A 12,131-nucleotide genomic window follows, 5' to 3' on the forward strand; every position below is an offset into this window, starting at 1 on the left:
CATAGGACTTTGTTAGGTCTCGTGCACTTCACTGACCTGACTAAGCCGCTACTTCAATCGCTATTTCAATCATACCAGAAAAATTCCGTGCTCCTCGTGCGACGATGTTTTGCTGAACCAAACATAAATTTATGATAACTCTAGAAATTTAAAATATATACGAGACACATTTTCAACATACATATTTACACACTTGATTAATTGTAACTTAACAGATATTTTGTTAATTTATGTACTTCTTTTAAAATTTTAAAGACAGTTAAGTTTCTAAAAATAATATTTTCTGTTTTTAAAAACTGGAAATATATATATATATATATATATATATATATATATATATATATATATATATATATATATATATATATATATATATATATATATATATATGTATGAATGTATATAAATATATTTTAATAAAGAGTACCTTCAACATAACAATAACTAAACACAGTTTTATTTAGTTGTATTTAAATGTATTTATATTATTTATTAAATTTTTCTTATTATTTTGACCTATCAAGTAATGTAACAATATTTTGTAAGACTGCTAAACCTCTTTATTTTATCGTTGCCTAGAGTAGGTAATCTGCTCCAGCTGTATGCTTAATTCATGTGATGCAAAGTTTATATTTGATTTTTTAGCAGTACAAGTTTTGTATTTGTTCTAAAAACAATCCAGCAAATTTCTAATAAAAATGATCCTTCAATTTCTGTTTCTTTAAACAAACTGTAATACAAGGACTGGGAAAATACTGCTATTGATTTAATTGCAGTTCAATTTTAATTGTCTATATTCACTAACAATTCTTACGACATTTAAAACATCTTTAACCAGTTCTTGGCTTGAATGTTCTACTTAATGTATTTAACATATTATTGTTATTTCAAAAAATTTTATCAAGTAAATGTTAGTTTTTGGTTAATGCAATAAATTTCTTCTTCAAGAAAAAAATAATTATTGCAACAAAATATTTTTTTTATAAACAAAAGTGTTTATGTAGGTGGCAGGCCTAATCATCTGAAGTAAATAATCAATAGTAGTAGTAGTAACTGAATTTCTCCATTTTATTTATATCAAAGACTCAGGAGCACAAAAGAATGTCAAACTCTTGGGATCAAGTTTCATTAGGAGTTTCTGAGCTAAATGTTTCAGCAAAGCCCTTCGTTCCAAATGTTAATGCTGCAACTTTTGTTCCCTCTTTTATGAAACCTGCACCAATATTACTTCCTCAAGAGCCTGCTCTACAACCTGCTTTACAACCTGCTCTACAACCTGCTCTACAACCTGAATTACCATCAGAGACTGGGTGTGTACCAGCAGAAGGTTATTTGCTGTTTCCATTAAATTTTGTTTATGTTTTCTAGTAAATTTACTTTAAATATTTTGTTAAGTTTTCTTTTGTAATCTGCAACAATTGTTCTCTATAACAACTTATTATAGGTTGTTATTATTAGTATATTATATTGTTATATAATTAATATAATATTAGTAACAACTATATTACTTATGTTATTATCAATTAATATTATTATTATCATTTTTATTACATAAAAATAATAATGATAGTAATAATAATAACTGATAATAATAATAATAATAATAATAATAATAATAATAATAATAATAATAATAATAATAATAATAATTATTATTATTATTATTATTATTATTATTATTATTATTATTATTATTATTATTATTATTACTATTATTATTATTATCATTATTATTATTATTATTAGTATTATTATTATTATTATTATTATTATTATTATTATTATTATTATTATTATTATTATTATTATTATTATTATTATTACTATTATTATTATTATTATTATTACTATTATTACTATTATTATTATTATTATTATTATTATTATTATTATTATTATTATTATTATTATTATTATTATTATTATTAATTATTACTATTATTATTATTATTATTATTATATATATATATATATATATATATATATATATATATATATATATATATATATATATATATATATATGTATGTATGTATGTATATATGTTTTTTTTTTTTTTTTTACTATTATTATTATTTTATTATTACTAGTAGCAGCAGCAGCAGCAGCAGCAGTTGTTGTTGTTGTTGTTGTTGTTGTTGTAGTAATAGTAGTAGTAGTAGTAGTAGTAGTAGTAGTAGTAGTAGTAGTAGTAGTAGTAGTAGTAGTAGTAGTAGTAGTAGTAGTAGTAGTAGTAGTAGTAGTAGTAGTAGTAGTAGTAGTAGTGTAGTATCATTAATGTTATTGTTATTATTAATATTATTAATATTATTGTTGTTGTTGTTGTTATATCAATTTAGTAATAATTTTAGAAATTGCAGATGACTGGGAGATAACTTCAATTGAAGAGACCAAAACTTCTGAGATTAAGGCTGCTCAAGAAGATAGTAATTACCAAGAAGCTTGTGACATCAAGCCTCCTGAAACTCCAGTACAAGATGAAAATATAATTGAAACAGAGATTATTGGCGAAAATTTAGGTTGTTTAAAGTTTTATTTTTTTTTATATTTAAAGGAGGAGGATAGAAGCTATAATTTTCAGATTTTTTCTGGATAATAAAAGGGAAAATGTTTAATTTAAAAGTTTTCTGAAAGTAAAGTTTTCAAAATGTTGCATTGAAATAGATTACCATATTGATTTTACACATAAAATTATTTTAATTTTTAATTTATGAAATTAAATTTGAAAAATTAATTTCATTCAGAAAGTAGATCATAAGGTTTGATCAACAGACTTTCAAGTATACTGTATATATTTGCTTGGTTATATGTTTCTTAAGTCATGAATTACCTGGCTCTAGTAATTAGGTTGAGATCCCTCTGATAAGTTCACATAGAATTGCATTAGTTATAGTATGAATTAAACAGTAAGTTGAGTGTAAGGCATACTGTAAAACAATTTCCTAGTTTTTGGTTGGTAAAGTACTTTTATTTTAGTGCTGACATCCATATTATTTTGTCACAACCCCCTGTCAACTACCGCTAGAATTATAGTATCATTTTACTTGTTAGTTTTAATCATAAAATGGCTTTTGTTGTTATAGCTATAACAGAATCAAATATTTATAGCATTCAATTACAACATCTTGTTTCTTTTTAAAATTATTGTACTTTTCTTTCTGGGAATAAGAAAAAAAAGTCAAATGTTTAAAGGGGAATGTTTTTTGTTGTGTAGAGGAAGAACTTGGAGAAAAAACAAGAAAGTCATCAAAAATCTTCTCTGCTACCAATGAACCAGATGATAAAAAAGATACTATAAATATAATTTTCATTGGGCATGTTGGTAAGTCAGAAAAATTTTAAATCTCAGCATGCTTCTCAAAGATTTAGTAACAAAGGTTTACTAATTCATTAATATCAGTTAACAGTTAGTACTAAATTATTAGTCTCTGATTTTTTTTACAAGTTATGAGTTATATTCTTATATATTATATTCATTAATGATGCCATTCAAAAATTAAGTAGTTTGTAAATAAGTTAATTGTAAATATGTATATTGCATATAAATCCTTTTATTTTTAGAGGTTTTTTTTTAAAAAAAATTTTGAGATTTTTGGAATTATATTTTTGGAATTGAAAAAAAAAAATTTGCTCAATTTGTGACTTGTTTTTAAATTGAAATTTGCTTAGAACAAAAAGTCTATAGAAATCCTACTTAATTTCGAATGATTTTTTCTCTATAAAATAATATGAAATTTTTTATCTCTTAAAAGAAAGTTTCTTTAGGAAGAATGAATAAATTATTTTAATGGTGAATAATTTTAATGATAGCTTTATTTTGAGTGACATGGTTTTGGCAAGAGGCAGGGGCATAGGAGTCCTAAGTTGTAAAAATAAAATTGTACTTTTCTATGTAAATAAAATAGAATTCATACTAACATCTAAAAAATACAAAAATAAAATTACAACAATTTAGAAAAAAAACAAATATTTGTAACAAAATATGTACTTTTATTCATAATTAACCGTTTTCATTAAAAGACTAAAATGAAAAGTGAAAATTGAATTCTTTTAGTACAAAAACATTGGGTACTATTCTTTGTTGCCCATTTTTTCTTGAAATGGTGAATACATTTACTACATCCTATTCACTATTAGACACTTAATTAGTAGTATATTATTATTGTTGAATTCATAGAATGTTAAATTATTAGAGTAAAAATTTTTAATAATCATTAAACTGTTTTAACTTAGATTGTTTTAGTTTATTTCAATTTTAATTGTTTTTTTATTTTAGATGCTGGAAAGTCAACAATTGGTGGTCAGTTATTGTAAGTATTTATTTTGTAATTTGATCAAATTAATGGTTATTGTAATTAACTTATCACTGATTACGTTATTTTAAGATTTAAAAGTAAATGTTTTTCTCTTTAGGTTTCTAACAGGGCAAGTTGATAAACGAACTTTGGAAAAGTATGAACGCGAAGCAAAGGAAAAAAATAGAGAAACATGGTAAAGTATTGAATGCAGTTCGATGATTTTAGTTTAACATCAATTGTTTTGTTGTAAAATTTAAAGAAAAATTATTCATTTTTAAATTAGAACATTGTTTTTCAATTTTATTTACTTTAACCTATGTTTGCAATTTTCAATGCAAGTTAATAATTATTATAATGTGAAAGTGTTTAAGTAGATTATTGTATTGCTTTATTCACTTCACTTTTAGGTACTTATCATGGGCATTAGACACCAACATAGAAGAAAGAAACAAGGTGATGTTTTATAATGACTTTGTATTTTCTGAGCTTTCTAACTTTTAGTAGAGGTGAAGTAAACTAAGTAACATTTGACCAGTAGAGGTGAAGTAAACTAAGTAACATTTGACCAGTAGAGGTGAAGTAAACTAAGTAACATTTAACCAGTAGAGGTGAAGTAAACTAAGTAACATTTGACCAGTAGAGGTGAAGTGTGGTTTTTATTTCATAAGCTTTATTTTTTAGGGGAAAACAGTTGAGTGTGGGCGTGCTTCATTTGACACTGAGTCCAAACATTTTGTTCTTCTTGATGCTCCTGGGCACAAAAGTTTTGTTCCAAACATGATTGGCGGTGCTGCTCAAGCTGATGTAGCTGTTCTTGTTATATCTGCCAGAAAAGGTGAATTTGAAACTGGTTTTGAAAGAGGTGGTCAAACTCGGTATGCTTATTTTTTTAAAAAACATTTTACAAGGAATTATTTTTTTAATTTGATGACATTTATTGAAGTTCTTTTTGTACCGATTTAGCTTCTTATTAATATTGTTTAGAGAACATGCTATGTTGGCAAAAACAGCTGGTGTAAGGTTTTTGATTGTTCTTGTTAACAAAATGGATGACTTAACTGTAAAGTGGGATAAAGAGAGATATAATGAGATTGTCACGAAACTTACACCTTTTCTAAAGAAGACTGGGTTTAAGGCATCAGGTAAATTTGTATGTATGTATGTATGTATGTATGTATGTATGTATGTATGTATGTATGTATGTATGTATGTATGTATGTATGTATGTATGTATGTATGTATGCATGTATGTATGTAGAACTGGTTAACCGTAAGTACAATTTAAAACTAGTTTACCAGTTTGTAAACTGGAATTGGATTTGTAAACTAAAGGAAACAAAAAAAAAAAAAAAAATTCTAAGAAAACAAAATTTAACAAAATCATTTTTTTTTTTTTAAGAATAAGAAGCAAAGAAATCACAGTTTAAAGTTCACTGCAAAAAGCACACATGATAAAGTAAAAGTCACTTAAAAATCATGTTCTTATATAAAGTAATATTTTAGGAAGACTAGTTTATCCAACATATCAAATTTCATTGAAGTACATAATTTTATACAGGCATTACTGGAAAATGGAAAAAACTCTTGCTTTTTGTTGATGTAGGTTGGATCATTGCCAGAACATTTAATAAGTTTTGGACATTTGTCAATTTTGTCTTAGTGACTCTAAACATTTTTAGTTCCTTTTAAAAGGAAACAAAACTGTCTTAGTTTGCCCTTCTACATGCTTTTCCGATTTGCAATACTTCAGATATTGATTGTTCCATCTGGTTCTCCAGTCTAATTATAAGTGAAAGTTTTCTAGTTTTTTTTTTTCAATATATTGTTGCAATGAGTTACTTCTTACTAAAGATTTTCTAAAAACTCTGATAATCTTTCTTGAGTTTTTTAATGCTTCATTATTGTTTGTATCTTCTAAATTGTATTCAATTTGATTATTACAGACAACATCTATATTTAAATTTTGATCTCCAGAAAAAGAGTTAAACTGATTTTCAGTTTCCTCATCAGAATCTGATATTTTATCAACAAGGTTATGGACTACAGACACTTTTTACAAAAAAGTATCTTGAACAGCTAAATGAATAGCATCATTAATGCAAAATTCTTTTTCAAGTCCATTTAATTATCCATGTTTTTTATAATGCTTGCTCCATTTTCTGTTAATGTGAATATGATTAAATTTAAAAGGGTACTCTGTCAGTTTTTGTTTAAACAATCGCTGCACTTTCTATGAATCACGTGAACCTTCTATGCTAATAAGTCCGAATTTATAACTATCTTTCTGAGAATGCAATCTTACATTTATATACCTTTAGGAATTACAGCTAGTCCATTTTTCTATCATTATTGAGAAATGTGTTCCAAATGAGCCATTCTTGTAAACTTATCCTTTAATTCCAATTTTTTCACTTTAGCAAAGCCTATGATCAATTTTTTATTTTTAGCTCCTAGGCATTTCATAGTCATGTTTTTTAATAAACTCTGCAATAGCACTTGAATATCTCATAACATGAATAGAAAACCCATCATATGCTGCACATTTGTCCAATAATTCTTCCAATGATATTCTTTGTGTGAATTTTAACATACTTTTTTTTTGCTTTTTTCTGTGTTAGCTGATGAAGGTGAGTAGGATTAGGCTCTTCATTTTTAATGATATCAATCCTATGTTCTGCTCGAAGATCTAATGAAAGATGGTTTACTAAATATAATGCACTCCTATCTGCACCTTTTAAAACTGAGCGATATATTGTACATTTTGCCATATTTGTTGTTTCTTTTTAATAAATTTGCCTTACTCTTGATCTTTTGCCTCTTTTTTCCTTTCCAATTCTTCTTCTTTTTCTTTTTAGGCAACTCATTTAACCTATTTTTACTAATTACAGATTCCTACTGAAAATTTTTTATCTATTATTTTTATTATAAAGCAGCTCATGCATGTGATATGTTTACAACAGATAGAATATGCTACGATTTAAAATATTTAAAGTAATACAAAAGTCAACATTACAAACAAAAATGAGTTTGTTGACAATAAAATGTTTTTGGTGTTATCACATTAGTTTATAAAACAAAAATTATAAAAAAAAAAAAATGTAGACAAAATACTTCAACTTGTACTGGCTTTTGTAGAAAATTCAAACTATCAATTTAAAAATGTTTAATTAACAATCGGTTTTGGGGTTTTTTAGAGGAAAAAAACCGATTTTTGGTTTCGAGAAAATTGAACAAAAAACCTTTTCCAACCCCTAGTACCTATGTATATCTACTTATCTATGTATACTTGTTTTTTTTTATGTTTTATTTTTGTGTATCTTTGTTTCTGTATGTATATATATGATCTATGTTTCTGTATGTCTATATGCATGTAATGTAATATATGTATGTTTATCTATGTTTATCTATGTAATATATGTATGTTTATCTAATGTAATATATGTATGTTTAACTACTTATTTCTGCATGTGCAGCTTTTGAAAAATTATGTATGTGCAGTTTATTGTTTTACATTTGCAGTATTGGCACAATTTTTCTCCCTAATCTAGAAACAACTTTTATGCCATGTTCCGGTTTTACTGGATTAAATCTTAAAGAACGTATCAGTCCGGATATTTGTTCTTGGTACCAAGGTCCTTCATTCTTAGAACACTTGGATCAACTACCGAGTTTTCAGTGGCCATACAATGATCCTGTTAAAATCTTAGTAAGCGAACGCTATAAAGATATGGGAACAATAGTTATAGGAAAAGTTGAATCTGGAACCGTACGCAAAGGCGACACTTATACGTTGATGCCCAACAAAAGCTCAGTTAAAGTTATAGGTATAACTGGAGCGGACGAAAACGAAAAAAACGTTTGCAAAGCTGGTGAGAACGTGAAGTTAAAATTATCTGGTGTTGAGGAAGACGAAGTAGTAGCTGGGTTTGTTTTATGTCACCCAGATCATCTCTGTAGTTCTGGAAGAGTATTTGATGCGCAAATAGTAGTGTTAGAGCACAAATCGATCATCTGTGCAGGATACAAAGCAGTTCTTCATATTCACAATGCAGTCGAAGAAGTTATACTTGTTGTACGTTTGTTTTATTTTTGTTGTATGATACACATTATGTTATATATATGATACACATTATATATATGATACACACTATGTTATATACATGATATACATTAGTTTACTACTTTTAGATACCGAAAAATGTTGTGCATAAACCTGATACTAAAATAAACGTAAGCGTAATGGAAAAATAATTTCGCTTTTTAGGGCTTACTTCATACAATTGATAAGAAGACTGGAGAAAAAAGCGCGCAACGACCCAGGTAATAAAATAAACCCTTCTAATAGTAAAAAGATATCTTTAAGATTAAAATAACGTAAAAAAGTGCCTTCATTTTGAATTCTACACATTTTGTATCTTAGGTTTATTAAACAAGATACGGTCGCTGTTGCTCGATTTAAAACTGCAAATATTATTTGTATGGAAACGTTCGCTAACTTCGCTCCTATGGGTCGCTTTACACTACGTGATGAAGGTATCTTTTTCAGATAAAAAGTCGCGATTTCTATATTAGGAACTCACTAAATGGTTGTTTTTTTTTATTGAAAATTAAATTGTTTTTTAAATTTATGATTTGTTCACTTTTTCTTTCAGGCCGCACTATCGCTATGGGTAAAGTACTTTCTTTGCGCCATAAGAAAGAAGATGAAGACAGCGAAAATAAATAAATCTTATTTATTTGAAATGAATTAAAATCGGTCACAAAAAGTTTTGCTGTTGTCGGAACTACATTGGCATCGAGTATGGCATTTTTTAGGAAGTGAAGACATTTCTGAGGAAAACGCATAGTAGTTGATATTTTGGTGCCTTTCTAGACCCATTGACAACATTATTTGCTGTATTAACAAAGGCGTTATTTCCAAAAAATGAGTGATGTATATATATTTATATATATATATATACACACACTCCTTTTTTGGACTGTCTTATCTATAAATGGCTCTTAGGTTACAGATGAATATTAGTAGGTAGGATGTAGGTTGTATGGTTGATGTTTTTTTAAACATAGTTTCACAAAAGTTGTCGTTTTTAAATATGTTCAATTTCATATCTTTTTGACTGAGATAGTGTGGGCCTACAATGCTGTTGTGACAATAGGAACCCGCACTTTTGATTGAAAAAGCAATTATAAGTTTTAGTTTGCTCGAATTTAAATCTACGCGTTTCTAGCAGAAATCAAGTAGAACACCATCGAGTTTTCCACAAGTTATAGAACACTTTTCCAAAGCCAACAAGCATTACCTAATATAGTTCAAACAAAAGCCAACAAGCATCACCCAATACAGTTCAAACAAAAAGTTCAACAAAAGCTTTGTTGGTTTCTCTGTAGTGTTAGCGCTATGGTTATTAATATTTATTGTGCAAGCTTAAAAATGAGTATGCAGAAAGTGTTAAGTATTATTTTCTTTATGGTGCTTCTTCGTCATCGTCCACAATGTCAGTTCACCTTTTCAATGATAGCCCACCCTTCAAATAATAGTTCACCTTTTCAATGATAGTTCAGCTACTGAATTATCCTTGCGCTGTATCTTAAATGTTTTTCTCAATTTTTTTTGAAACATGATTCGAGTTTAATCTTTCTTTAACAGCAAGTTCATAGAAAAAATCGTCTGATTCAATGTATGGCAAACAGTGTAAAAAAATCTAATTGATGTTTTTTTAAATATTAACTGAGTTCAGCAATATAAGCAAACAAAAAAAATCTTTATTTTAGACTATTAAACTATTTGATACATTTCAGCCATGATTTACTACCAGTTTTCTTTAATTTTGAACAGTTTAAAGCAACAAAATTGGCTTGATTATCTTTTTTTTTTCCCTTAAAGTTTGCACAAAATCTTAACCAAGTTTTAAGCCACGTTCAACATTCATGATTAACAACATAAAGTCCAGAAACAAAATCTTTGAATCTGACAACAACAAAAAAAAAAAAAAAAGAAAGAACCAGACGTATCCAGTCATTCCATTTTAGTTGTAGTCATTTTCATCCAAGAAAATTCAGCTTTCAGGTCCAATCAGTTCATTAATTCTTTACTTTCCCAACAGTTACAACCTTTGGGTTTAAAAACCCCGAAACCTCACAACTACAAGCTTGGTTTTCTCCCAAGCTTGTAGTTGTGAGGTTTCGGGGTTTTCTGTATTTCATCTGCAGGTCTTGATCAGTCAGACACTACCACGAACCTTATTTAAGTACGTAAAATAATGCTATGAATTCAGCTATTTCATAAATGAATTTTGCCTCATTGAAAGAAATGACACCTATACAAAGTCTTGGGAATTGTGACTGAAGCAGATGATATGTCAAATAGTATACTACTTCCACCGTGATTCTGCGATGATGAGAAGCCCAAGAAAGTCAAAAATGGAATTCTGGAACTTCTTCACCCAACCAAAGAACTTCTGACCGCACCGGTAATCATTTTGAGGACTGCTGACCACGACGGTAATCATTTTGAGTGAATATATGTTTTTCCTGTTAAGTTTAAAAGAATGAAAAAACCTTGTTCGCCTGCATTTAAAAGTTAAACTATAAACAGTTTAATGTTAAAACTATTTATTATCATCAAAACAGAAAAAGAAACAGTTTGGTGCCTGCTCTTACATGAGTTTTAAATTTTCCTCCTAATTTTTGTTATGACTTTATAAGATGTAGTGTAATGAAATTGTTTTTCCAGAAAAAAGATTCCCTGGTTTTTCATCAGCCTTTCAAATAACTGTTCAATATGTCCAACTGTATTTTCCTCCTAAGATTTGCATTCGGAAAATATTGAATAAACAAAAAAAAAAAAAAAAGGTTCAAAAGGTGATGCTCGTCTTACTGCACCTCAGATTACTTCGGAATATAAAAATTATTTTCAAGTAAAATTAACTGATTCAACTGAAAAAGTATTTACGTGAGAACAATTTCCTTGTCGAAAGACTTCCTTGTCGAAAACCATTCATTTCAAAATAGAACCAGATGGTTCGAGTAAAATTCGTCAAAGAGCAATTACACTGAACTAAACAAGATTGGAGAAAAGTGTTATAAACTAAATTAGATAAAAATATTTTTCATCTGATGGTGTTAAGCAAGCTAGATGCCCAAAAAACAAAAGGGAAGCCCCTTGGTACATCGTACTAACCGTAAAACACCAGCTGGTGGTGTCATGGAGTGGGATGTTTTTCCCGTGATTGCGTAGGGCATTTACTTCAAATAGAGGATATCATGGGTCCCAAATACAATACAGATTTAATAAAAATTATATGCAACCACATATCAACCACAAAGACTGTGCCACCAAATATTGATTAATATAGTTATAAATTTCTTGTACTCGTCTCTTTTTATTATTTTTTTTTCAAATATAATTAAAAATAACGATACTTTTGACCCGAACAAAATTGAAAACTAATTATTATATTAAATATGGATCTTAAGTCCAATAAAAACTTTATATTAGAATGTCATTCATGTACTTTAATATGAAATAAATAAATGATCTCTACCGACTCTCTATACCTCTTTATTCAACCAAAAACTAGCTATAAAAATACTTTTGAACGCCACTGCATATCCGAAAGAGCTAAACATTTAAAATATATTGCTCAAAGGATGTGATAATAACAGGCCAGGTAGATCACTGACTTACCCTTCCACTTCTATATTAGAATGCATACTCCTTTTATCCAACGTTAAAAGCAGTGGTGCCAAAAAAGAGAGGGAACCAACATGATAAAAAAAAAACAGCCTTTGATGGCTTGAGCTTGTGAGTCTAAAGTAACATTTTTCACAGGA

At 27.7% G+C, this 12,131-nt stretch overlaps 1 protein-coding gene across 1 annotated transcript; it reads left to right on the top strand.

Moving 5' to 3' along the window:
* Window positions 1-945: 945 nt before the first annotated feature.
* Window positions 946-9,064, top strand: LOC145184845 (eukaryotic peptide chain release factor GTP-binding subunit ERF3A-like). The gene is made up of 12 exons (XM_090093993.1): window positions 946-1,327; window positions 2,352-2,519; window positions 3,215-3,322; window positions 4,277-4,310; window positions 4,414-4,491; window positions 4,706-4,751; window positions 4,980-5,173; window positions 5,283-5,440; window positions 7,847-8,370; window positions 8,563-8,618; window positions 8,719-8,831; window positions 8,951-9,064. The coding sequence occupies exons 1-12, from the start codon at window positions 1,102-1,104 to the stop codon at window positions 9,022-9,024; spliced, it is 1,779 nt and encodes a 592-aa protein (XP_089950119.1). The 5' UTR covers window positions 946-1,101; the 3' UTR covers window positions 9,025-9,064.
* Window positions 9,065-12,131: the final 3,067 nt, after the last annotated feature.

Source organism: Hydra viridissima, unplaced genomic scaffold (assembly GCF_058129835.1).
Source record: "Hydra viridissima isolate aposymbiotic clone 2 unplaced genomic scaffold, HvirCarnegie_v1 scaffold_7, whole genome shotgun sequence".
Classification (NCBI taxonomy): Eukaryota; Metazoa; Cnidaria; class Hydrozoa; order Anthoathecata; family Hydridae; genus Hydra; species Hydra viridissima.